The sequence below is a fragment of the Lepisosteus oculatus genome, chromosome 5 (assembly GCF_040954835.1).
Source record: "Lepisosteus oculatus isolate fLepOcu1 chromosome 5, fLepOcu1.hap2, whole genome shotgun sequence".
NCBI classification, from domain to species: Eukaryota; Metazoa; Chordata; class Actinopteri; order Semionotiformes; family Lepisosteidae; genus Lepisosteus; species Lepisosteus oculatus.
This window is the reverse complement of record NC_090700.1, coordinates 40,485,990-40,513,593: the sequence shown is the minus strand read 5'-3', so window position 1 is coordinate 40,513,593 and position 27,604 is coordinate 40,485,990. Positions and strand designations below refer to the sequence as shown.

The window sequence follows — 27,604 nt, the reverse complement described above, 5'->3', positions numbered from 1 at the left end:
TCGATTGCGCATGCATATGAAAGAGTTGTGAGAACAATTAAGCAGTTCCAGTGACCTTCTCCACAGCTGAAATAACTGTCTGCAGCAGGACCCTGCGTCTCACTCGGCGCCAGCAGACAACCTGTAATTGTCTGTTCCAGTCTGAAGGCACACCAGGGCTGCAATTGCATGCAGGCATGCTTTGGTCCCTGCTTGAAGGACATGAGCGCTGGCGTGTGTGGCTCTCAGACACTCTCAGGGCCGATTTCATCACTTCTCACACAAGTAGTCGTCTAGCAGCCCGTCACTAAGGAAGCTACAATGCATGGTCTGCACACTCGTCCCACACCTGGGAGGGAGGCTGGGGATCTGGTCAAGCAGTGGAATAAATGAAGAAGTGGCTTCTGGGTGTTTGTGCAACATAGATTTGAATTTCTGAGTGTTCACTCAGGCCAATACACTTGCAGGCAATGCCTTCTCTGCCATGTGACCGCCGTGGGCACAGGTAAGGATCGACTGTTTCTGATCAGCGGGGCTGTGGGTCCCAGCTTTGTGGTTGCATCTGAGTGGAAACACTGTGTGTCACTGCAGTGCTGATGCAGGGTCAGTGCACCACTGGGACCTCCCTGGTCTGGGCCTGGTCTCCAAACAGATCAGAGCGCATGGGAATAATTGCTGGGGGTATGAGCCTGGGGTCCTCAGAGACAGAACCTGTCTGTGTTTTTAGACTAGGAATGTGTATCACCCTGACCATGCAGCAGGCAGTGTCGGGGGAGAGCTTGCTCATTTGTATATAACATAGAAAGAGACAGAGCATGTACTGCGCAGCTGTGATGAAAGCTCCTGAGCTATTTCTGGTTGCAGTTAGTAAATGCACGGAACACAATGTAACTTATGTCAAATATCATCTGCCCACGGTGATCTCACTCGGGAAAGTGATGGTGATGTGTTGAGTCTGTGTCCACAGTCATTTATTTTAATCAATCACAGAGGTGTTTTTCTCCCCATGCCCTCCAAGACAGTTCACAAATTTAGTGCCAAGAGACCAGTGAGATTTCAAAGGTGCTCTGCATACTTTGTACAGTACTGAAGAACATGCCGTACAACTCCTCTTTACAAACAGAGCACTCACAGCACAATCATGGTGAAACACAGTACACACGAAACGATCATGGTGAAACAGCACAGTCATGGTGAAACACAGCACGATTACAGTGAAACACAGTACACACAGCACAATCATGGTAAAACAGTACACACACAGCACAATCATGGTGAAACAGCACGCACATGGCACGATAATGGTGAAACAGTACACATGGCACGATTATCGTAAAACAATGCACACTGCACGATCATGGTAAAACTTTGGGAGAAGTGTAAATGAATTTTGTATTTCTTATTATTTTGAATTTTTGTAATTGGCTCAGCTGGACTTCCTGAAACAGCCAGTGGTGACAAACATTCAGGGTATCGGATCGGCATCACGACCTCAGGTCAAATACCGAGACCATCGGAATGTCACTAAGAGTGTGTCACAAACCGAGTGTGACTGTCCCCGAGGTAAGACAAAACTGTCAGAATGTTTTCCGTGGTAAATTTAACAGACAAGTAAAACATTTTGACACCCCATTGCCTACTGTCAACAAGGAGCAGATTGTCCGAGATCACCCAGGGAAGGTTTTCTAAAACCTCCCTGAACGCGCACCCCGGACCCCCAGACAAGCCGCTCGCAGCGGCCGACAGAGGCGGGACACCGGCAGACTTTGGAAGAAACTGCAGCCCGACAGCAGGCACAGAGGCGATCCTCTGCTGGTGAACAAACAAGACCCTTCTACTGCGGTTTCTCTCTCCCAGAGAGGAAGAACAGCGAGACGGGCGAAACGTGAAAACGATTTACAGGGCAGCAGTATGTACAGAACATTTTGCAAAGTTCTTCAGCTAAAGGAAACTGATTCGTACTACAGTTATCTGTGTTTTAGTATCCATGATAAATATCCATTGTACTGTATATAGAAATTACACGAGCGCCAGTGGCCCCGCCCCTGTCTCGCGTCCACCTGTACTGTCACTGTGCTTCACGAGCACATTCTGTTCCAGCTCCGCTTGGCTCGCGGCCAGACTCGCTGCACAGCAGGCTGCGGCTGCGCGGTGCTCGGTGAGGGAGGCTGCGGGGGGGTTGGGGTGTATGCGGGGGGCGGTGTCATGTGGGTGGGCTGTTGGCTGGGCGAGTATTGCCCTCCAGAGCCACCCCCCCCCCCCGACGTACACACCCACAGTCACACACACTTCCACAAATATACACACACTTTAACACTTCCACACTCACTATCACACTAACATACACACACTAAACATACACACGCTCTCTCACTCACACATACTAATAATCACACAGTCTCACACACTATCATAAACATCATATCATGTACACACGCACACTCACTCCCTCAGGGCTCTGGTCTTGAGTTGTGAGTTCAGATGGGACACTGTTACTGCCCACCCCAGACAGGAGTTCAGCTCACACTGGAGTTTGTTCACTGAAGATGAAAGGCAAAGGCCCGAAACACTTGAATTTGCTTGTGGATTTGAATATAATGCACATACTGTCCTTGGTTCTGTTCAGCGCTGGAAGCTGAAGTCTGGAATTAAATGCCGCGTAAAAACACAGGGAAGCGCATCCGTGTCTGGAATGGCAACAGGAGGAATGAACAGTCATGCCGAAGCTGGAAGTAACAGAAAGCATGGTAGAGAAGTGGCTCTGTTATTTATAGCCATTTCGGTTCCTTCAGTTCTTGTCTATAAAGACTCAAGCCCAGAGAGCAACATCTTGACACTCCTTTGAGCCGCTTGGTGTAGCGGCGCAGAGCAGTGCGCAGAGTGGCTCTCTAGGGGGATGGTTTAGGGGGATCAGGGGGATGGTTTGTCCCTCATGTCTAGCTAGTGGCAGCAATAGCTGTTTGTTCCGATCAGGACTCCCCCAGTAAGTATGGTCCCCAACCCCACCTCTAGAGCCTGCTTTGTGTTTCAAGGGAGACCTTAATCACTGACACTAATTGATGCCATTAAGTGATCTGCTTGCTTGTTTGGGGTTTTGTTCACCTGTTTCTGCATTCAGTCCAGATTTTAAACATACCTAGCTTCTTCCAAGCACGTCAGCACACACAACATTATGCAATCTGCCCCAACATGTTGAATAAGATTTATGAGAACTTCCATTGAAAACAGCTCTTACTAGCTGGTCGATCCACGTAGAACAGATGCAGGTACGAGTGGCACTGTATCGGGCACACCACACAGCGGGTATGGCATTGTATAAGATACGCCCATAGTAAGGGTGACATTGCACCAGACACAACCACAATGGGAATGGCACTGTATCAGACACACCCGTAGTGTGAGTGACACTGTATCAGACAGACCCGTAGTGTGAGTGACACTGTATCAGACACACCCATAGTGTGAGTGACACTGTATCTGACACTGTATCAGACACACCCGTAGTGTGAGTGACACTGTATCTGACACACCCATAGTGTGAGTGACACTGTATCTGACACTGTATCAGACACACCCGTAGTGTGAGTGACACTGTATCAGACACTGTATCTGACACACCCATAGTGTGAGTGACACTGTATCTGACACTGTATCAGACACACCCGTAGTGTGAGTGACACTGTATCTAACACATCCACAGTGTGAGTGACACGGTATCTGACACTGTATCAGACACACCCATAGTGTGAGTGACACTGTATCAGACACACCCATAGTGGGAGTGGCATTGTAAAGACATGCCCATATAACAAGCATTTCTTTCTTTTCCAGAAGTAGTAGTAATGAACTTTATTTTATGTGGTGTTATGAAAAGTATCATAGCAAATGCAGTAGGTGTAAAAAAAGAAAACAGTTATATGGATAGAAAATGACGAAATAAGAAACACAAGCTGTAAGAAGTGCAGCAGAAGATAGATGGTCGTTAAGAAACTGGGAGGAGACTGACTCTAATTTAAACACAGTCTCGATTTAAGTAGGAGTCTCTGATATCCTTAGGGATAGACTTCCAGAGCTTTGGGGTGCAGCAAGAGAAGGCCCTGTCACCCACAGAGTGAATACATACAGTATAGAAGCCCACAAGGAGGCAAATGAAGGTGGCCAGGTGGGGAAAAGACACATAATAAATTAAACAGGCTGGCTGGCTGGAGAGGAAGAGCTGAAGACCGAGGAAGAGCTGCCAAACCATGGAGAGCACGAGGAGTTTGAAGTCGATTTGAAACCTTATAGGAAGCAAGTGAAGGACTCCAAGACCAGTGAAATCTGACCTCTTGCATGCAACCTGGACAGGTTTGGGGCTGCTGAAATCTGAACGTACTGGAGTTTGTTCAGTGTGGATTTAGAGTGAGGATGGGTTTGCAGTAATCAGTTCTAGAAAGAGAAAATTGAGTTGATCAGGCATTGGTACTGGGGGGAAACGAATTTCAGTTTTAATTTGTCCGTTCAAGAGCTGATGACGAAATGTAGAAAAGAGCACACCCAACGTCAAACTGAAATCAAGCGGCCTGTGTTTAAGAGAGGCCACCTCTCTTAAACCTGGGGTCTCCCTGGGCGGCCCCCAGAGTACCAGGCTAGATAAAAGCGATGGGAGCTGACGAGGTGTACCTGACTGCTGGCAGACAGGCTGCTGTTATTCTCAGGGCAGGCTGTGTAATTGCTCACTGTCGGACCAGTTTGCTGTGTAAAAGCCTGGCAGGTGCCTGTGCCAGCCATGCTCCACTTAATAGAGCCTGTCATTAAACCCCCTAAAGTTAATTTCTACTCCTTTAATAAAAACAAGCTTGTTAAATGGAAATAACAGGGCAGTGCAGTTTACATCTCCTGTTGGCGGCTGGTGGTCTGTTGATCTGTCTGGCTGGCAGAGTGTCAGTGATCTGGAGAGGAAGAGCTGAAGACTGAAGATGAGCTTCACACTCACACTAGGCTAGGCTAGGCACACACACACTCACACATACTTACATTCACTTACACTCACACTCACACACTTACACAACTTAACACTCACACACTCACTCTCACACTCACACTCACTCCCACACACTATTGTATTGCTCTGTTTGTGGGCTCTTCCCATTGACTCTCACTCTGTTTTGACCCAGGGGTGAAAACAGACCTGACACATATATTTTTGTCTCATTTAATTAAAAGGAGAGACGCAATTGTGTTTCTAATAACACACTTTCCATTGTGGAAACTCACAGAGACACACACTCACTCACATTCACCCACACACAGAGACATACACACTCACACACACAGAAGAGGACTTTTCTTGTGCTGCGCAGTAAGACAGCCTTGATTGTGAAGAAGTCCTGCCCAGGCTACAGATCTGTCAGCTCTAACGTGCGGCTGAAGGGAACTGGGCCAGTAAGGACCCTCCTGGGCTCTGTCACACTCAAGGGTAGTGTGCAGGGATCCGGGTTCTCCAGGGGCCACAGCAGGGCTTTCAGCTGGGAGAGTGGGCTGTCTGCTCCAGCACTGTGGGGAGCTCTTCTCCCTGACAAGCAGGGCTACCCTGGAGCTGAAGCTGGAACAAGCTGTCAGCCTCCTGACTGACAGGCTCCAGGAGCAGAGCTGTGGTCTCCTCACTGGGCCGAACAGGCCCCCCAGCTGAATTAGGTCAGCCGGCAGAGCTCGAAGCAGACAGGGGAATGTCCTGAAGGGAAACAGCAGCACGCAGAGGACCGCAGGACTGCTCCTGGAGCTGCTTAGCACCCTCTCGTCAGCTGCCCAGAAGCTCGTTCTCATCTGCAGCTCGTTCGGTGGTGTCAGGACAGAACGGCTGCCACCGTGCACAGGCTGACATCAGAGCAGTGGCCAGAACCTTCCCAGCCCAGAAGCAAAAGGCCCGACACATGCTGGTTGTCATGGCAGCAGGCCCCCCACCCTCAGTCCCATCGATGGGGCGGTTATCAGTCCTTGGGCACTGGACAGCGAGACAGGCCCAGCTCAGACCCGGACACCCCCGACCAACTGCTTGCCTACGCCTGCTGAGATTTCAGCACTTTTGTGTATATCAAGAACATACAGTGTGCTCTATATAGCGAAGCAGAAAGAGGAGGACACAGGGGAACGCAGAGAAAAGAAAGTCTCGTCTCTGTGAGTGCAGACCCATGCTGCTGCCAAGCTGAGCTCACAACGTGTTCCCTCGATGGACACGGCTTGTTTTTAGAAACACACTGGCGTCTCCTTTTAATTGAATGTGCCGAAAATATATGTGTCATGTCTGTTTTCACCTCGGGTTGCGTCTGGAGAAATAAAACCAAAACAAAATAAGAGTCGTTGGGAAGAGTGAGTGTGTGTTTGTGTGTAAGTGTGTGTGTTTGAATGGATGTGTCTGCGTGTGAGTAAGTGTGAACATATTTACGTGATTCAGTGTTTGTGTGTGTGAGTGTGAATATGTGTGTTTGTATGTGAGTTTGTGTGTGTGTCCTTTCAGCTGTGTAGCAGTTACTCTTCATGCGGGAACTTGCGCGTCCTTGAGGAGAGAACTCTCTATCTCAAGAACATGTCCACAGGAAGAATCATTTCAGAACAAATGAAAACACCCTGACCTCTTCAAAAACTCGTGTTAACAGGAATCAGCTGTGCTGTTTAATAATAATCATCATCCATCACAAACCAAATTATTCCACTTAGATAACACACGCACACTAAAGGCCATAACTATATACTATAAACACACAGACCAAAAAGAAACACAGCGGTCCTGATGTGAACTCTCAGCTTTAAGCTCCGTGTGGGGCCCATGCCAGCAGTTATTAGAGTTCTCTGTCTCTTTCTTGTCCTCTCTCCTGCCTGTGGGAGAACTGCTGGAATAGTGATCACAGTGCACTGCAGCGAAGCATCATCAACTGCAGTTTTCTCTCCCAGCACCTCGGCATCAAGGTTTCCCATGTTAGGGGCAGATACTGTGCAGACTACCATGGTGGACATTGCACTTTGTACTGAGCCACAGCTGAAGGACTGCAGATCCTGTAAAGTTAATTATATTACTTCTGTCCCAGTCATTCCTGGGCCCACAGTCGAAAGCTTGTTTCCTGAAGACGGTGTCCGTGCTCCGATGCCCCGCCAGACGAGCTCCGTTTCTTTCTCCAGTCACGCTGGACTCTTTCAACCAGCTTGGCGTCAGTGACCACGCAGCTGGTTGATATGGGCAGACTATATTCCAAAAGCAGTGAAACGAATGCAGTGTAGGAATGCCTGGGGAAAAAACCTGGGGAAAATCTGAGACCTGACTGGGGGTAAGGAGTGTATCCGAGTCCTGGGGGACTGTGAATCAGATCAGTCCTTCTACAGGGATATCCTCTTTGAATCATCCGTGGCCTAAGACCTGGAGAAATCAACACCAGAGTAAAGAGCAGAAGGAGATTAATTCTCAGGCCAGAAACAAGTAGAGCCTGAAGAATGAGCTGTTCCCGTGCAGTTGCATAGAAATAGAAAATCGCACAGAAAGCAAAGCACAGACTGAGTATTGGGGGTGATTTATTTGGGTATATGAATGGCTGGGAGGGGGGAGCTCATTTTCTGAGGCGAAAAAAAACACACTGTATATGAGGCACAGGGGACCCCAGCTCTATTTGAAATATTTAAAAAGTAAGAGGTTGATGGCGGACAGGCTGCGGCCCGCGGAGCCCAGCTCGCAGCTCGCTGGCTGGCTGGCGCGCAAAGGGTTACAGGTCAGGGTGTCGATGAGAACACAGTGTTCCCATCAGCGCAGCTACGGTACAGCCTGTACATTGTGTTACTTTGTGGCAGCCATCCAAGACCTGCCCTCGGGTTTTTTTTTTACACCGCGGCGGCTCCCCTCCCACCGCCCTCTGCTCCCCGCCCCCTGCGTGCGCTTGCAGCCCGGCGTGCGCGGCCAGTGCAGGAGATGGGCTGGCTGCCCGCGAGACGGCTCATCCCCGCCGCTCTGACTCGCCGCCCGGCGCTCGTTCTTCTCAGCGCCAGTGAATGAAGAGCTGCGGGTCCTCGCGCCAGCGGGCAGGAATCTTGAGCCGAGACTCGCCGAAGTTGCAGCGCGGAGAGACAGACAACGGTGAGTGGCTTCGCGCGTACCCCAGCTCACTAGCGAAGCAGATATCTGTTACCTGGGCGTATGAGTACCTGAAAGGCTGGTGCCTGTGTTTTTGAGGCGTACATGCCGTGTGTTGGTAATTGATCTCTGGTCTCCGCGGTGCGGTCTCTGAAAAGGCACAGTTGCTGTGTTGCTGTTGAAATTTCTGCGAGAAAGCGCCGGGCTGAAGCCGCCCAGAAAATCCCAGTGATCAGCGATTGTTGTAATTTTGTCGTTGTGGCTCATTAGGGGAAAAAAGGGTATCACCATAGATACTGATAACCGTGCAGTAAAAGACATTAACAACACGATTATTTTTACTAATCACTACTCCTATTTACCGAATAATATAATAAGAAAAAACTATTTCCCTAAAGCAAACTGTACGTTATGTTGAATAATTCAGTGCCGTGTCTGTGTAATTTGACTGGTAGAAAAAAAAAAATAAAAGCATAAAAGTAACGGTGTATTTTTAGAGAACACCATGTAATATACATTAATTTACACTGTAATGTTATAATATAATAATATACAGTGTCTGTATTCCAAGAGCATTTCTGAGTCCGGCTCAGCTCTATTCGCCTGCTGGAATTATGGAAACCAATTTAGATAAACAGTATCCCCTAAACTCAGAGAACATGCTGTTCTCAATCAACGTAGCCACTGGGAATGTAAATACCTCTCAATCTACATCAACAGCGATTTGCGGTTATATAACGGTCTCAGTTCTCGGAATCCTATGATAAAACACTTTGAAGAAGATAGCGGCTAGAGCGGTATTCAACAGTGTCAAATGGGAAATACAGCGATATTCTCGCAGGTCGGATATACTTCATGCACGGGGAGGCGGCGTGTGCGATTTAATGATCATATAACTATTTTAAATTAGGTTTAAGGACAAAGAAGATAAAAAGTTCAATTATAAATTACTATACTTAAGGCGCAGATTGTTGGCAAACTACATTGACGCGCTCTTGACTGCGATAAACGGATCTGAATCGCTAAGGATCCCGTCCTGTCGGTTTCAGTGGTCCTGAGCTTCTGTCCAGGCTCTCCTGAGCGCGGTACGCTGGCCTGCGGCGCTCGGGAGACTGTCCGGCGAGCGCGGTTCCCGTCACAGCCCGACGTGTCGGATTCCCAGAACTCACAAGCGGAACCCTCGTGCGTCCTCTCGCGCCACAGCACGTCTCCGCTGGGACCCGAGACCTTGGCGGAGCTCGCGGGGACCGGCGCGAGCTCGCCCTCGCTACGAAGAGTTCGTCACAGCCCGTTTGAATGTGGTCATTTTCTGTTTATTCCGAAGTGCAGCAGACGTTCACAGAACCCTTAGCTTTGACAAAAATGACCGAAATCTTTCTTATATAAAATACACGTTATTAAACACGCGTGCAGTTTCTCTGACTTATTCTGACTAATTTCTCATTATTATTTTATTCCTTTTGGTGAACAAAATGACGGTAACAGCGATATGGTACAAACTGCAGCTCCGCTAACATAAATGATAGGTGGCTCAATGACATACATTCAACAAGTGTGACTAAAATAAAGTAATGCACACATAGTAATATTAAACAGATACACATAGCAATGCGTGGCAAACAGGCTGTTACGTCAGATGGTTTGTGTCGGTAGGCCTGAAAAGCACCGAGTCCATTTTGTACCCTGGTGCTCTGGCTGCCGGAAGGAGACGTGCTCCGGGACCCAGGCCTGGCCCGTCCGGCCTCCGAGTCACCGGTGCGTTGAGTGAGATCTGAGGAGAGCGGCTTCTCACTTTACTGTCTGAACTGCCCGGCTGGAGACGGGTTCCAGCATTTTTTTTTAAAAAAGGAACAAACACCACTTTTACCCATTTACCGGGCCCCTCTCCCCCCTGAGACTTTTAATTGAGAATACATTTAAACTGCTTTTTAAATTGAAAACAGAGGCAAAAATACAGAAGTAGAGCTTTGCGCAGTGAAATAGAGGACTGAAAAGGGAACCAAGAGGGGAACGTGGGGGGTGTTTAAGAAATTCAGGGAGTCAGGGTGTCTAGCTCCTGACCAGAGGGTCCCAGGTTCAATCCCAGGTAGGGGCAAGTGATGTAGCTTGTTCTAATTCCTTCCAGACAGCTCAGACTGCTTTTCAAATGATTGCCGGGGGTTAATCCATCTGGGGGTAAGAGGCTGGCTGCATCACCCCCCCTTCAAGTGTCGGATGGTCAAGAAAAATGGTGCCCTGAAAAGGGACCTACCTACTGTGTGAGGAATACAGGGGGCAGATCATCACTGTGTGAGGAATACAGGGGACAGATCATCACTGTGTGAGGAATACAGGGGGCAGATCATCACTGTGTGAGGAATACAGGGGGCAGATCATCACTGTGTGAGGAATACAGGGGGCAGATCATCACTGTGTGAGGAATACAGGGGACAGATCATCACTGTGTGAGGAATACAGGGGGCAGATCATCACTGTGTGAGGAATACAGGGGGCAGATCATCACTGTGTGAGGAATACAGGGGACAGATCATCACTGTGTGAGGAATACAGGGGGCAGATCATCACTGTGTGAGGAATACAGGGGACAGGTTCTGTAAGAGACAATCGGGTGATGAAAAAGACACACACTGTTGGTAGTACAACAGCAGAAACAAGGACTCTGAGCTCTCTGAGGGGTTTTGGACTTGTCCTTTGAAACCACTGTGGTTTATCTGTCTGGGACAGTCTCCCTGTACTTCTTTTCTAAAACAAACAAACATGTTGCTCAGGATTTCTGCAAAGAAAGAAACCATTGAACATGTTATTGGGGCTACAATGAATTTTGGAAAATATCCTAGAGGGCACCATCATAAATTCCAACATGGAACGCTGTGTGGATCTGCTTAATCTAGAGCAAACAAAGAATTCCCGAAGGCATCCTGCAGGACACTGCGCAGGAATCTGTAAGGATGTTGTCCTCAGATTTCTCTGATGGACTTCTGTATCCAATAAGATTTTGTTCTGCAGTGATCTTTCTGTGTGTGCAGGTGCTTTTGAGCTCTTACAGGTGTATATTTGTGTGTGAATGCATGAGAGTGTGTCTGTGCGTGTGTGTGTGTGTACATGAGTGTGAGTTCATGCAGGTATGTGCAAACGTGTGTGAGAGTTTCTGTATGTGTGTGCTTATTTGTTTTGTGTATGTGGTGAGTGTGTGTGTATTTGTGTGTGAGTGTATTTACGTGTGTGTTTGTGTGGTGTCTCTTTGTGTATTTGTGTGGTGTGTGTGTGTTTGTGTAGTGTGTGTATTTCTGTAGCATGTGTGAGTGTGTGTGTGTTTGTGTGGTGTGTGTATTTGTCTGCGAGTCTGTATGTATTGGTGTGTGGTGTGTGTGTGTGTGGGCTGAAACAGTGCATTACGTATCAGACTGCTTGGCCATGAAGTCCTCTGCCTTCCAGAAAGCCATTATCTGTGGAATGTCTCTGTCCTGCGTCCATGTCTGTTCTCACGGGCAGGTTGTCAAGGCTCAGAACAAAGGAGCCACACACAGACCAGGGCTCCGGCGGGGACGGTGCCCACTTAGTGCCCAGATTCGCAGTGTTGTAGCTTTTCAGTATGACTCCACATTCACCGGCGTTTTTCTCAGTCTCTTCTGCGTTCTTGCTCTGCTCCTCCTCTTCCTCCTCACTGTGGGGTGCAGTCTCTGGGTCAGCGAGAAGCGTGAGCCGCTTCCCGTGCCGGACCGGGACACCGGGGGAAGCCGGGATTTTGGGCTCTTCCTACCCCAGCCGATGCCGCAGGCATCCTCAGCGTGTTGGGCACTCGTGAAGGAACGAGAATGTTCTGTCTCTAAACCCCATTGTGTTTTTTTGACTTCTTGCTGCACTCAGCCACATGCAACTTGTGCCAGATGCCTTCTTCTGACTTAGTTCATTACAGCGAAGACGCAGGGCTCTGCCAGGAAAACCCAGGAGCACAGGAACACGATGTTCTGATGCGTCACAGGTTTCTGCTTGTTCTGGATGTTCAGTTCAGTTTGTCTTCATTGTCTGTCGCTCTTTTCTGAAAATATTACACTGAAGCCAAGATATCCCTATCATTCCTATGCACATTTCTATGCATACATGTATATTAAAACTATATTTAGCTCTCCAGGTGGGCAGCTCCGTCAACATGTGTAGGCTGTGAAGGAACAAGTAATAGGTTTATTCCATGCTGAAAAGAGAAGAGAGAAAACACAACGTTTCGGCTGTGGACCCTTCTTCTTCTTCACATGAAGAAGGCTCCACAGCCGAAACGTTGTTTTCTTTCTTCTCTTTTTCAGCATGGAATAAACCTATTACTTGTTGCTCATATTTAGTTCTCTCTGCAGCACCTCCTGACGCCGGAGTTACGGCCCTGAGAGAGTCAGTTGCTGCCCGCGCCTGTCTCCAGCGCCTCCAGGGCTCGGCCTCGCAGGCCCTGGTCCCGCATCTCGCCTCCTGCACCCCGCATTCCCCGAGGCCGTGGTGCCGCTCGATCGGCCTCTCTCTCTCTCACCCGTTCATAAAAAAATCGCCTCTTCTTTGAGCTAGAGGTGTAAGCAGGGCTGAGATTAGATGTTGTGGGCCTGCCGGCCTGTCGTCCTTCCCATGTGTGCGCTTTGAGAATACTTCCACGTTCGTCTGAAACTGTAGCCATCTTCGGGTGATTTTCCTGACCTTATATTAAATGTCCGTGACGGCGGCTCGCGGGCTGCAGCTCAGTTCAGAGTGAGCTCACGTGAAGCCGGGGCGCGAGCCGGTGTCATATTCCCCAACCCTGTTTGCGCTATTTCAGCTCGTGCAGCAGATATCAATCACGAACAGCGTCTTATTACAAAGCGCTGCTGTTTTATTTATATAGTCAGCTCACCTCAGGGTCTGAGGAGTGAGATGGGGGAGCCCGCGGTGTGCACGTGCGCGTGGCCCACGCGCTCAAGGGGACCTGTCTCTGTCCGATTCTTGTCGATAGGGCTGCTAGTTCAGGAGCACCTGAGCCCGCAGACAGCAGGACGGCCTCGACGTGCCTCGGAGACGTGTCACAGCACGGCTTGAAGGAACAGTTTGTGCAGAATCCGACTATTACATTTAGACACGCGGGATTCAAATTCTATTTGCTGCTGCATAGTAAGGGGTTTGCCTCAAAACGGTAATAAATTAAACTGAATTAGAATCAAACGTTCTTTTTAATCTACATCGAAATTATTTGCGTTCATGGGCTAGCCTGGCAGCTGTTTATTACTGTGAAGGTACTCGGTTTTAGAATTGAGCATTACAGCACTCCAAGAAATATGAAGGATATGTTAATATGTTCTTTTCACAGATTTACACAACTGGATACTCTGTAAAGAAATGTAACGAACAAAAACTTTTTTAGGATCAAAACAGTGGTGTCCTAACAACAACTGAACACGAAATTATATTACGAAATGTACCCGCTTTACAGTATTTTAATATCACGTTGTTCATGCCATAGTACATAATACATAATTACGCAGCTATAGAAAATTCGTAATTAAAAGTAACCGTTGAAAATGCGACGATTCAGAATTCAGTAAGATAAAGACCAGCAAACGATCCGACACCTTGTGCTACAGGACACCCGACAAATGGAGAATTTGAAGTCCGAAGATGAGACTGTTTTGAATAACAATAACCGGCAGCGTGTGATATGTTTCTGGATGTCATTTTCGGGTATTTTTGCGTGTTTACTGGAAGCACGCACACACGGATTCGTAGTACCAGCGGAAAATTCATTTCGCAACACTTGTAACCGAACAGTGCTGTGGTGGGCGGGATGGTGTGACATATGAGGTACCTTACAGCCAATGATATACGAGAAGCTGCTCTGCGGCGTGGTTTGTTTTCTGATTGACGTGTGTTTTGAGCCAGTCAACTCAGTAGTGCAGAGGCTTGTCCTTAAGTGTTACAGATTTCCAGGATTTCATAACTGGTTATATATTTCAAAGAAACGTGATTGATTTAGATTGACTTATTTTCGCAGTAGGTGTCCAGGTTAGAAAGGGGCTTTTAATTTTATTCCGGAGAGCAAAAGAGCGATATTTTACATCGTTTTATTGCAATTATAACATTATTATAATCCTTATATAGTTCAAGTATACCCGAAGAAGGCTCCACAGCCGAAACGTTGTGTCTTTTCTTCTCTTTTTTTAGCATGGAATAAACCTTTACTTGTTACTTTAATCCTTACATAGTTGATTTAATAAATTATTTATCACAAGCATTTCTTTACAGAATATGTAAAGCAGATACATTTGGCACTAATTGCATTCGGGGTTTTCAATAAGCTCTTCCTGTCTTGTAAAATAAAGCGACATACTGTATTTGTAAAACAAAATGTAAGAACTATGAACTTGTCACACCCGAGTATACCTGTTACTATTCTTGTCTTGAAAATGTATTTATTTTGTTATAAGTATCATTACAACGTTTTGCATATTGACAAAAAATGAGCGTCACAATGTGTTTTCCATCATTTTTTGCTGGGTGCACTAGAGGTGGGCGATGAGACTGAAGGGACTGTAGCCGCTGGAGCTGTGTGGGGGTGCGGCTCGCCAGCGCCTGGGGAAAGCGGTCTGGACTCATGAGAATAGTGAAAGAGACAGAAACGTGACTGGTGCCGGTGTGGGCTAGGTTCGGGCCCGGTGGTGCAGCAACAGGGTGAAGAGGTTTCCTCTCCACGGCGCTGTGCGCTTTGCAGTGACTGGGGCTGAGGTCAGGAAACTGCCGCAGATCAATCTTTACAAAACCTTTGAAGTCAGCGGGTAGGACGTGAGAGCGCACAAGACTTGTCCAGTGCGCTTTAACCTTGATTTCAGATGCAGCTGGAATGCATTGCCTAAAAATCTGAACCAGACCTTCTCCGCGAATTTTAGACGCTCAGAAAGGATTAAGCGAATTGCTTCTAATAAAGGGGATTTAAGGCTGCTGGCGTTTTCCAACCACGAGACGCGCTGTCACCTTTTGGGTAACTGGCTTGGTGACGTCACGAAGGTATTCTGTGCTGTTCTCTGTAAATCACTGCAGCAGGACTGAAAACAGAGCGTAGACTGACACCGACTAACGACCCACTGACTACTATTCACTACCACTACCACCGACTGGAATATTTTCTGCACTGCATACGCACACTGTTGTTTACTACTGTATATTGTACACTTATTCACTTTCTATATAATAATAATTGCTTATGCTTATATAGCGCTTTTCTGGACACTCCGGCCAAAGCGCTTTACAGGTAATGGGGATCCCCTCCACCACCACCAATGTGCAGCATCCACCTGGATGCTGTGACGGCAGCCATAGTGTGCCAGTACGCTCACCACATATCAGCTATCAGTGGGCAGAGAGCGGAGTGTTGGAATAAACCTATTACTTGTGTGTTTAATTTGTCGTGTTTTTAGGAATTGTCGTCTTCCCCTGTCTGTAGACGAAGGGAACAAGCGCGAATAAAAATATCAAAATACTTGTTACAAATGGCAAATAAACTGTGAACTTGAACGGAATTTAAACTGGTCAATCTGATTTAGCAATTGGCGCGTTAGAGGTCGGTCCGGCTTCTACTCTAGGACGAGTCCGGAAACCTATCGGCAGGCTTCTCAGGGCTCCAGAGGGATCCGAGCAGGCGGCTCTGTCTGTGTTACTGGTTTCCCAAGGCTGTGTTGTAATGTATGTACGTCAGCGAATGGCATTTTTTAATAGTTCCTTCCTGTGCTGTAACATTGGGCAGACTGTGAAACGTGGCCATCCCGCGTGTTTGTTTGCTGGCTGGATCGGATGGAAAATACGCGAATGAAGCACTGAGAGGCCGGAAAGACAGAGGTCCCGTGCCAGTCGCAGGTCTTGCCTTCGGGGATCAGGAATATTTACCTCCTCAGTCCCTGTGGTCATTGTAATGCAAGTGAGCGTCGACAGTTCACTGAACACCTCCGCAGGTCTAGAAGGCGGCGCTTATTTCAGAAATGAAATGCAGAGGATCAACAGGGACACGAGCGACGTGACGTGATTTCCACCTGCTTGTTTCGCCGGCTCGCGTGTTTGCATGGGGTCGCACGTGCTCACGCATCGCGTCTCTCCCGGCAGGAGAGCCATGACCACGGACAGAGATCTCCTCATGGACGGCCAGGTGCCCGCTGCCACCATCGCTGCGCAGGGCATCGACATCACGCCCAAGCAGGACCAGGGGGTGTGTAAGGTAGGTGGCGGAAGGAATGCAGGGAATGTATCCGTGTCTGAAGACTGAACACGAACAGGACAGGCATACAACACACAAAGGAGACTGTAGATCCCTGTTCTTCATTATGGCACATCACAATGAGCTTCTTGAATATGCACCTGGTATAACTATCCTAGATTACATCAGACACACAAATTTGATGAAATTGATTCAGACATCGACAGCTCACCACTTCTCTTTTGATTAAAAACTTAGTAAATATGCTTTATAGCATAAAATTGCATTATATTAACATCCAAGAGGATGATGTTTGCAAATTGCAAAATTGTTGTATGAGGACTAAGGAGATCCATTTTGTTTCTGACACTGAGGTCAGCTGGTCAGTTCCAAAATGCACATCTGTGGTTTATTTCTTCATCTGATTTAGATCACCCATAATTGTGAATTATTTAGGCTGTAGATATTATTAAATCATTACAGGGTAAATGATTGTTGCTTTGATGTGGAGGGGCAGCCGGTGAGTTAATGGAAGAAGGCAAGCTGGCGCCTGTGTGGGATGTCAGTGCCAAATGCGGAGCAGATCAGGGTGATCCAGCGACAGGGGAGACAGCAGCTCTTCCTGTCCCCAGCACAAGCAGAAGAGTCTCAACCTGCACACGGGCACTGCCAGTGCTGGAAAACAGACACACTATACTGCACTACAAATTCAATTACTGCTTTTTCCACATTTCTTCAGTTATGATCCAAAGCTAGAAATCTACTGAAACAAAACAGTGAAGCAGCTCTCAGATCTTCCAGAATGAATCCAGCAGTTTAGTCTGGGATTTATCACAGAAAATCGTCACTAAGTGGAAGATAAGAGTTGCATCACACTTGTGACCCGCTGCCAGGATGAAGACACGGCAGAGTCCACTCCTGACCTGCTGCCAGGATCAAGACGTGGCAGATTTCATTTGTGACCCGCTGCCAGGATGAAGACAAGGCAGAGTTCGCTAATGACCTGCTGCCAGGATGAAGACACGGCAGAGTTCACTAATAGCCTGCTGCCAGGATGAAGACACGGCAGAATCCACTCCTGACCTGCTGCCAGGATGAAGACACGGCAGAGTCCACTCCTGACCTGCTGCCAGGTTGAAGACACGGCAGAGTCCACTCCTGACCTGCTGCCAGGATGAAGACACGGCAGAGTTTGCTCATGACCTGCTGCCAGGATGAAGACACGGCAGAGTTCACTAATGACCTGCTGCCAGGATGAAGACACGGCAGAGTTCACTAATAGCCTGCTGCCAGGATGAAGACACGGCAGAGTCCACTCCTGACCTGCTGCCAGGATGAAGACACGGCAGAGTCCACTCCTGACCTGCTGCCAGGATGAAGACACGGCAGAGTCCACTCCTGACCTGCTGCCAGGATGAAGACACGGCAGAGTCCACTCCTGACCTGCTGCCAGGATGAAGACACGGCAGAGTTTGCTCATGACCTGCTGCCAGGATGAAGACACGGCAGAGTTCACTAATGACCTGCTGCCAGGATGAAGACACGGCAGAGTTCACTAATGACCTGCTGCCAGGATGAAGACACGGCAGAGTTCACTAATAGCCTGCTGCCAGGATGAAGACACCGCAGAGTCCACTCCTGACCTGCTGCCAGGATGAAGACACGGCAGAGTTTGCTCATGACCTGCTGCCAGGATGAAGACACGGCAGAGTTCACTAATGACCTGCTGCCAGGATGAAGACATGGCAGAGTTTTCTCATGACTCACTGTCAGAATGAAGACATGGTAGAGTCCACTCCTGTCCCGCTGCCAGGATGAAGACATGGCAGATTTTGCTTTGACTGCAGGAGTTTCTAAGAGAAGTCCAGGAGGAGGTCAGCCCTAATCTTGCCCCCTTCATCCCACCTGCTCTACACATCCCACTTCTTACTGCACAGCTCCCCATGGCCCTGCTCGTCTTACAAAATTCCAATGCTTCCACGAGTCAGATTTCCCCAAGGTGTCTTCACTTCACTGAAAACTCCCTTTTCAAGAAAGAAAACTTCTTTGCAACGTCCCTGTGCATTTTGAAATGCTACTGCTATTCTTACAGTTCACTAGGCTGATGGGACATGTATTTTATGTCCCTAGTCATCACAATCTAAGAATTCTGCATTGGCATTATGGGGTCTCTGTTATTTCACAAGCTACTTGTATCACATCGTTACAGTGGCTTCATTAGGATCTGACCAAACTGCTAAACACTAGTTGGACCTATTATTGCTGCTATAAAGTTACCTGTGAGGAGGGCAGGTAGCAAGTCTTATTTTTCTGAAAACCCCCTGTCTTGTGGAATTTCCTGTTCAGGTGTACCAGAAAGTTTGTGTCGATAAGGAAGACTGATTTCAGAGTCTGTGTATTTTCGGACTAAGCACAGATCTCTCTTTATTGGGCAGAAAACGACATTTCCACTCTGAGCCCTGTCCAGTGGGGTGAGATGGGTTTTGGGTCTGTTGTGCACCAGCCTCATGGTCTCTGTCGCCCCCCGCAGGTGATCAAACGTCATGGCGAGGAGGGGGAGTGTCCGATGATCGGTGACAAGGTGTATGTCCACTACACGGGCAGGCTGCTCAACGGCAAGAAGTTCGACTGCAGTCTGGACCGCAAAGAGCCCTTCGTCTTCAACCTTGGCAAAGGTACCAGGAGTGAGGCGCATGTGGCAGCTGCCTGTGCCGTATTCTACACAGGACAGGCTGGAGATGGAGACTGATGGTTTCCATTGCTCACAGCAGTGGAACACTGGATTTGTTCACAAAATGGTTTCTATTAAAATTAACCCTTTTTTTGGCATAGGTTAAGGATTATAATATTACAAAGGTACAAGGTCAACCCTGCTGTATGACAGTGTTATAACTATAGTTTTTCTTATTTCTAGTTGCACAGTATAGGTATGAAAAGCACGTGTGTCTGACATAGTTGCCCCTATTCTGCTGCAGATTGTAGATGAGAGCTGAGGTGTCGCTGCTGGGGACTGTGATACCGTGAAGGAGTGCTGAGAGCTGATTGGTTGGGAAATTAGCCTTTTGCCCATGACTGGCTCAGTCTGCCTGTGTTCTCTCCACAGGTCAGGTGATCAAGGCCTGGGATATCGGGGTGGCCAGTATGAGGAAGGGGGAGCTGTGCCTGCTGCTGTGCAAGCCAGAATATGCTTATGGGGCTGTTGGAAGCCCCCCTAAAATACCTCCTAACTCCACACTGGTTTTTGAGGTGAGTCAAACACATCATACTTCAAGGTGAGCCTGATGAGCATATCCTACATTTTTAAATTAAACGACTGATGAATCACCTGATAAAAGAATACATTTAGGTTCATTCAAGTTAAATAGCACAGCAAACCTTAGGTAGTTTGTTTATGTTTCTATTGAAGAAGTCTGAGCTGGTGTGTAGACGATAGCCTCAGCCAGATGACTGGAGGTGTCTGTTCTGTGTACCAATCATATGGCTTGTCCTCGCAGGTGGAGTTGCTCAGTTTCAAAGGGGAGGAGCTGACTGCAGATGGGGGTGTGGTCAGGAGGATCAAGGAGAAAGGTGAGGGGTTTAACAACCCCAATGAAGGCGCCACTGTGGAAGGTGAGCATGAGAGAGAGGAGAAGGAAGGAGATGTCTTGCACAGCTGGAGCCAGTTGTTTCACCACTTACGGAATCCCAGTCCATTATGGACCTGACACAGATGAAAACCCGCGACATCTTGACCATTAGGCTCAGTCAGCTCTTAAACACTTACTGCCCGATCCACTTGGGAGACCCACACTTGTTTAGATTTAACAAGCCCACCCTCTAATCATAACTTACAAGCCTCTCTGTGGCAATCGCTTCCTATTGCCCAGAGAAAAACCTCTGTTGAGCACTGGGATTGCAATTTGTGAACGGGGATGGGTTGGAGCTTTAATTGATACTATTGAAGGCTATCATCTTCAAAGTCATGTTGACTCTGAGATACCGAACTCATGTCTGTTGATGGGCCAGAGCTCTGGGACACCAGTGAGCATTTGTGTGTCAGTGACAGAACTTGGAATTGTCTCTAGTGTTGTAGAAAGCCTCAGACACGTGCAGCATGGAATCTGTTGCTCCTTGACTGACCTGAAAAATCTAAAAAAATGGCTGGGTTATCTAATGTAGGTGTGACAGATGAGGCACTCTTCACAGGGAGGGTGTGGAGGAGGAAAATAATGGTTTTCCGGATCACATTCCCGAGCGGTTGCTGCATCCTGTGTGTAGGAGGCGCAGCGCTTGGCTCACATGTGACGAGACTTGTGCAGACCAGGAAGTCCGGGCTGAGGTGTTTTTTAAGCGTCGGCCTGCTGTGTTTTCTCCCACAGTGCACCTGGAGGGCAGCTGCGGGGGACGTGTGTTCGACTCGCGTGACGTGCGGTTCGTGGTTGGGGAGGCGGAGGAGAAGGGCGTGCCCCTGGGTGTGGACAGGGCCATGGAGAAGATGCAGAAGGGGGAATGCTGCCTGCTCTACCTCAAGCCCAAGTGAGTGGCCATGCTGCAGGGCTCAGTTCCTGCCTACAGGGCGGTAACAGAGGAACACAATTGACACTTTCCCTGCTGAGGAGCTTGATTTCCACAATTCTGTAGTAAATACTTTCTTAAGGAATGTTTGGTTCATTAATGCATGACAGATCACAATGGCTTTCTCTCTGTAGTTAATTTGAAATGTGTGTATCAAACGAACCAGAGGGCACTAGGTCCAGTTTGAGTTTTGGTGACAGTGACAGCGTGCGCTGGTGAGTGACGGAGCAGTGTGGGATGGCTGCACTAACACAGCCGATGATCAGGCTGCTCCCCCCAGCTGGAGTAACATTCTTTCCTTGTAACTGTGTCTCAGGTATGGGTTTGGAAAAGAAGGAAAACCTGAGTTCAGCATCGAGCCGAACGCGGAGCTGGTGTACAAAGTAACATTGAAGGATTTTAAAAAGGTGAGCCATTGGATGAGCTCTACAGAGCTGTTGAAGAAAACCCTGCTGCATAGCTGCATGGTGTACTAGCTGAGGAAACCTGAAGAGAACTGCCTGATTATGAAGAAGAAATATGGGTCCTTTCCAACATATAGCTTAGTCACTGCCTGAGCAGAAAGTCCAGTGGTGCAATTAAAATGGTTTCTCATTTAGTTTGATTCGTTTCCCCACCCTTGAATTCCAGATGAGACAGGCCTAGGTGCATGCACTGTCTGTACCCAAACAATGCTGTCATCTCCCCTGCAGGCCAAGGAATCCTGGGAAATGGACCTCAAAGAGAAGCTGGAGCTGTCAGCCACTGTCAAACAAAAAGGAACACAGTATTTCAAGGTAACCGAGCCCAAGTCGGGGTGGCACGGTGGCGTAGTTGTTAGCAGTGCTGCCTCGCAGCGCTGGGACCTTGTGTCCAATTCTGGACCTGGGGTGATATCTGTGTGGAGTGTGTATCGTCTCCCCATGTTCATGCAGGTTTCCTCTGGGTGCTCCAGTCTCCTCACACAGTCCAAAGAGATGCTGACAGGTTAATTGGCTTCTGAGAAAATTGTCCCTGGTGTGTGTTTCCCCTGTGATGGACTGGCGTCCTATCCGGGGTGTACCCTGCCTTGCACCCGTTACTTGCTGGGAAAGGGCTCTGGCTCCCCTTTGACTTTGAATTGGTTGAAGTGGATAGAAAATGGATGAATGGATGATCCCAGGTCTTCAACCACATAGATATATTTAAGATGAAAGCATTTCAAATTTTGAGGAATTCGAATAAAAGCACGGGTTTCTTTGATATTTTGTATATTGTAAAAGAATAGAATGAATACACCAAGAGTACACTAGTCAGAAGACACGCAGTGCTGATCCTAGTCCTGTACTGCAGGCAGGGAAGTACCTCCAGGCGGTGATCCAGTACCAGAAGATTGTGTCTTGGCTGGAGATGGAGTACAGTCTGGAGCAGGAGCAGGAGAAGGCCGTGCACGCCCTCATCCTGGTGGCCCAGCTCAACCTGGCCTTGTGTCACCTGCGGCTGCGCGAGTACTCCCAGGTTGTGGAGAACTGCAACAAGGTACCAGGCTGGCCTCTGACTCCCCTTCCACATGCTGCTGCCCTCTTTCTCTCTGCTCAAACTCTGACCTCTGTCTCTCACTCCCTGTGCCTCAGGCTATGCCTCCCTCCCAGCCTGCGGTTCAGTCCAGTTCTTCTCCCCTCGGTCCAGTCGATCATGCTATGCCTCTGTCCCTGACAGCGGTTCGGTCCAGTTCATCAAATATTGTACATCAGTCCCAGTGTGGAGTTCAGTCCAGGTTATGACATACTGTCTTTGTCCTTGCCTGCAGTTCGATCCAGTTCATCAAGTGTTCTGTCCTCTGGTTGCCCGCGGTTCAGTCGGGCTCTTCTGTCCTCTGTCCTCTGTCCTCTGTCCTCTGTCCTCTGTCCCTGCCAGCGGTTCATTCGGGCTCTTCTGTCCTCTGTCCTCTGTCCCTGCCAGCGGTTCATTCGGGCTCTTCTGTCCTCTGTCCTCTGACCCTGCCCACAGTTCAGTCGGGCTCTTCTGTCCTCTGTCCTCTGCGGTTCAGTCGGGTTCTCTCTCTTGCACGATCTGTCAGCGTGTTTAGAGGACTGGGAGCCGCAGGTAGAGGCGCTAACCGTGGTGTGTTTGTCTGGCCGCATGGGCAGGCGCTGGAGCTGGACGGTGGGAACGAGAAGGCTCTGTACCGGCGCGGGGAGGCGCGGCTTCTGCGCAACGAGTTCAGCCTGGCCATGAGTGACTTCCACCGCGTGCTGGAGGTCAACCCCGCCAACCGGGCGGCGCGCGGGCAGATCGCCGTCTGCCAGAGCAAGATCCGAGAGCACCACGAGCGTGACAAGAAAACCTACGCCAACATGTTCCAGAAATTTGCTGAACACGACGCCAAGGTAGGTGGCAAAGTAGTAAGCATTACGGCCTCACAGTGTACGGGCCCTGGGTTTAATTCTGGACTTGGGGTGCTATCTTTGTGAAGTTTGTATGTTCTCCCTGCATTCACATGAGTTTCCTCTGGGTGCTTGGTTTCCTCCCACAGTCCAGAGGCATGCTGGTAGGTCACTTGGCTTCTGGGAAAATTAGTGCTGGTGTGTCCCTGTCTGTCTTGCATCCCATCCAGGATGTATACTGCCTTGCGCCAATAGCTTGCCAGGATAGGCTCCAGCACTCCTGTGACCCATTACTGGAATAAAGCAGTTAAAACGTGGATCTGGGACCTGTATTGCAATTCCATTGTCGCTTTGCAGTATGACAGCCAGGGTGTGATGTTAATGTATTATCTGTCTTTACTGACTGGTGACATAGAGGCTCCCGAGGGGCTTGGTGTGTCTGTTACCCTGACGGCGGTGTGTCCTTGTGATGTCCTGCAGGTGGGGCGGAGGAAGAAGCATGCGGAGGAGTGTGGTGGCGAGGCTGGCGAGAGCGGAGAGGGTGGAGAGGGCGGAGAAGCTGGCAATGTTGAGAGCCTCAGTAGCCCGGGAGCCAAGCGCCGCAGGAAGAGCATGGAGAGCCCGTGAGGCAGGGGCAGGGGGCAGACTCAATGTGTCCAGCGTCCCCCGGGCAAGAGCGGGGCGCGGGAGGAGAGGTGACGTGCCACTGACAATCCCACAGCCCGCTGACACAGCTCGCTGAGCACGAGCTGCCGCCCTCGTTGGGAGGGGGAGATCTGGCTGTATTGGCATTCCTACACGGGGCAGAACTGCCATGAGCTTGCACATTGCAGAGGGGCCTTAATTCCTGACTAGTCTTTTGTTACTTTTGTTAAGGCTTTGTCCTCATTACTTTATTGCCATCACCATTGTTATTATTGTTGTTGTTTCTGTTGTTCCCATTAAGCTGATCGGCACCAGATACGCGCTGACATCTGTGCTGTCTCCAGCTGGAGCTCCACAGAGCAGGCTTGTCAGGCACCGCAGTGCAGTTTGGCGATATGGATACTATGAAGATCGGCCCAGCTAGGGGGCAGTGTTGGCACATAAGCATAGGTGGCTTGGACACATGCTGCAAGGGAGGGTGGCAGGACTGCCACCTTGGACACTGCAGGAGCCTTGGACCGAAGTATAACTGACTCCTCTTCCTTTGAGGAAGAGAACAATGTGGGAATGTCGGGCTCTTCGGATGGACACTGTCGCACCCCTCAGTGCCACCTTCAACAGCTCTGAGTACCTGGCCTATCTTCAGAGTGCAGGCTCCATTCGGGGGCGCCAAGTGTATGACACCAGGACCGGCACCAGGACCTTGCCTGCAGCCTTGTCTTTGACTGCGGCTCCTCCGTACTGCAGAGGAGGTGTCTGTCTGGAGCAATAGGACCTTTCTGGCAGACCCAAACCCCTTGACGGTTTGCACTGTGTCAGGCCTGGGTCAGGCCTTGCTGCCTCTCTCTCCCAGCGCACAGACAACGACCCCTCCTGGGGCCGTTCACCCCAACATCTCTTCACCCCCCCGGAGGAAGTGTGTGTGGTTCCTCGCAGCCCCCTCAGGAGTGGAACAGCCCCCCTCCGCCACAGGACAGCTCCCTGCTGGTCCGTCCGGCTCCATGCCTCTGCCAAGTTTCCAGGAAACAGGCACAGCTGTGAGAGTTAAAGACTAAGTCCATCCTGTGTCTGTATGTATTTTACACACCATTCAAGCCGACTGAGTATTCCAACGTGGAGCAGAGGCCACGTCACCACCAGCTCCAGAACCGCCATGTTTTGGCGACTACAATTCCCACAAGAAGGGGTCGTTATCAGCAGTCGTGACTGAAACTAGACCCATGACCCAAAGCTGTCTCCTCCAGCAATTCAAACCCTCTTACCTCTGAAAACGTGGTCTGTCATGAAAAACGAGTGACTGATGTGTTTATTTATTTCTGATTGTCAGCTAAGCAGTTATGTTTTTTTACCTCCAGGAAAGGGCGAAGAGGTTACTGTTTATCATTGTACTGTAGCTGTATCCGTGGAGACAGCCTTGTCAAGAGTAGCTCCCACCCTTGTCTCTGAGGCGGCTTTTGGAAAAAGTGGGACGCCACCCTTCACATGCAATGTACTGTGCATCAGGGCCACACAGAGGCCCACAGCCTGACTTGAAACCCCCCTTTTCCTGGGGCAGCGCCGAATTCCTAAAGCCTTTAAACCTTTTTGTAACAGATGAGTTTCAGCTGAGAGTAGGATTCATTTCCGAATAGCCCGGTTCTGTCTGGCAGTTTAATCTGCAGGTTGAGAAGATGCATAGTGATCAGGGGAAGAGTGTTTATGGGTGCTATCTCTCTTGGGTTGAGACCTGACTGCCTGAGCCCAGATCAGCAGAGAGGTGGCTGTGCTCTTTGAGGGCTGTGAGTGTGATGAGGACTCTGAGAGAAGGGGTCTAGAGTCCCGCATTGACACCCCCTGTGATAAGAAAAAATAGGGGCTTGTCCTCATCCAGAAACCTTCGCTATGAACTCCACTCAGACACCCTTTCTTAAAAACATACCAGTGTTATCCAGTTGTGTTTCTGCTCATTTTGGTTTGCTCCTATTTTGGGACAGATCCTGATAACTGCTCCTTAGAATCTAGGGGAGATGCAGCAGTCTGTGCTGCAAGCTTATTGTCCAGGATGTTAAACTTAACAGGACAGTCTCTCACCGCTGCAGGCATCACAGAAATGTTTTATTACCGACATTCCCTCTGCTTCCTAACATGGCTGACCTGTTCCTGTTATAGATTCAGAGCATTATATAAAACAACATTGAGACAAAACGCACCTGGATATCACTGGCCAGGCAGAAATATCCTAAATCCTAAACCAGCAAAGTGATACCAGGGACTCCAGCACCTGATCGTGCTATTCTAACGTCGCCACATGCTAGGAATGGAAATGACATTGGTAAAGGTGGGACACAAGGGGAAGAGTCTGGGAAGCAGGTTCTCCACATTCTCTCCTCCATTCCCATGGGTACAGCTTTTCTTCCAAATCATTGTCAAGTACGCTGACTGACCTCCAGACCCTGTGTCTGAGCTTGTAACGTCTGTGGCTGGGCGTCAGTTTGAGTGGGGACGATAAGGAACAGGAGAAAGATCACTAAGAGGTAGACTGCACTCAGCCAAGCTTGCACGTTCTGCAGTTAGTAGCTCATTGACCCCAGGATCTCATCTGGCTGTGTCAAAAAGTCAGGGTACTGGCTTCAGCCCTCATGGCTGGCAGCGTGTTCTTGAAGTCGGTACCCTGGCTTGTTTCAGGAAAGGGCTGCCAACTGGCCGGACATTCTCCTGTCATTCATGACCTCTCTGCTCTTCCTCATGTCCTTCTGCTCCCTGCTCAGACAGACCACAGAGGTCACAAACTCGGACACTAATTAAGCACGTTAAGCGAAACGTCCGAGACCACTGAGACTGAGTCACACTTCCAGGAGGTTTGCTCTGCTTCCCCCTCCCTTCTTCTGTTGCCACAAACGAGCTCTGTGGCTCTATTTGCCTCCAGACTCCCGGTTTCAGTTCCTGCCCCAACTCGGCCTCTGCAGATGAAATGACCCCTGAGTGTGCTTGGGTTTGTGGGACAGGACAGGGGTCCTTCAAGGCTCAGGGGGCAGAGGAGATCTCCAAACGTGAAGCCTTCGCATAAACAGTTGTGAGACTCAAACCTGCAGGCCAGCAGTAGACGTGGTTTGGGAAGAAGCTTTTCATTAGTGTGTTTTTGGGGGGGTGGACTCACAGCCATCAGAGGTGGGGGGACACATGCACATCCCTGGACCCTCTTCAACCATGTACTGCTTGTCATGTCCAGATGGGAATTAATGCTGAAATTCTGGGTGGAGAAAGTACTCAACATGATATATATATGTATTAGAGGGACTCAGAACTACTTTTTCTTTCATTAATTGTTTTTTATGGAGTAATACACCTGAATAAGTTAGCCTTTTATTTTGATTTTAATGATCTGATCGTTTTGTTTAATTTGTTGCATTCATTAAATTCTTTGTCAGTATTACCCTGCGAGGACTAGTTGAATTATTTCTTTAAAGATCCATTGCCCTGTTATGACCTGGACGGGAGGATCAGTGTCAGTGTTTGCTGTACACTTTCACAGTCTCAGCCAGTACGGCTCACACATTGACCTGCCTGGGCACGAAAGATAGGCCACTCAGCCCACCTAGTTCATTTGGTTTCCAGTAACTAATGGATCTCATCCAGCCATTCCTTCCAGTATATTGGCTTCGAGATCATTGCTACTTAGGCAGTGCTAGAGCCCCCTAACCCTTTGTGGAAAGAGCTGCCTCTTGTTCTCGGGTTTAAATTTCCCATAGTTTCTACATATAAAGGGGCTGGCGATGGTGAAATTGTCAAGGTTCCTGGAGGGTCTTAATGTTGTAA

General features: G+C 48.9%; 1 protein-coding gene across 2 annotated transcripts; it reads left to right on the top strand.

The window, feature by feature from the left end:
- Positions 1-139: 139 nt before the first annotated feature.
- On the top strand, positions 140-27,221 carry fkbp5 (FKBP prolyl isomerase 5). Of its 2 annotated transcripts, none has more exons than XM_015342473.2 (11): positions 140-484; positions 16,175-16,286; positions 18,796-18,940; positions 19,369-19,511; positions 19,760-19,874; positions 20,624-20,780; positions 21,136-21,226; positions 21,512-21,595; positions 22,131-22,316; positions 22,928-23,167; positions 23,645-27,221. In XM_015342473.2, the coding sequence occupies exons 1-11, from the start codon at positions 450-452 to the stop codon at positions 23,789-23,791; spliced, it is 1,455 nt and encodes a 484-aa protein (XP_015197959.2). In that variant the 5' UTR covers positions 140-449; the 3' UTR covers positions 23,792-27,221. The 2 variants fall into 2 exon arrangements, with proteins under 2 accessions (XP_015197959.2, XP_015197960.1); XM_015342474.2 differs by lacking the exon at positions 140-484 and adding an exon at positions 7,870-8,077.
- The last annotated feature ends 383 nt before the right edge of the window (positions 27,222-27,604 follow it).

What these genes read in the sequence shown, in the direction of transcription:
- fkbp5 (XM_015342473.2), top strand. Translation starts at nt 450, where the DNA reads ATGCCTTCTCTGCCATGTGACCGCCGTGGGCACAG. An exon ending in CGTCTTCAACCTTGGCAAAG is followed by an intron (nt 18,941 to 19,368) that starts GTACCAGGAGTG and finishes TTCTCTCCACAG; the next exon opens with GTCAGGTGATCAAGGCCTGG. An exon ending in ACTCCACACTGGTTTTTGAG is followed by an intron (nt 19,512 to 19,759) that starts GTGAGTCAAACA and finishes TTGTCCTCGCAG; the next exon opens with GTGGAGTTGCTCAGTTTCAA.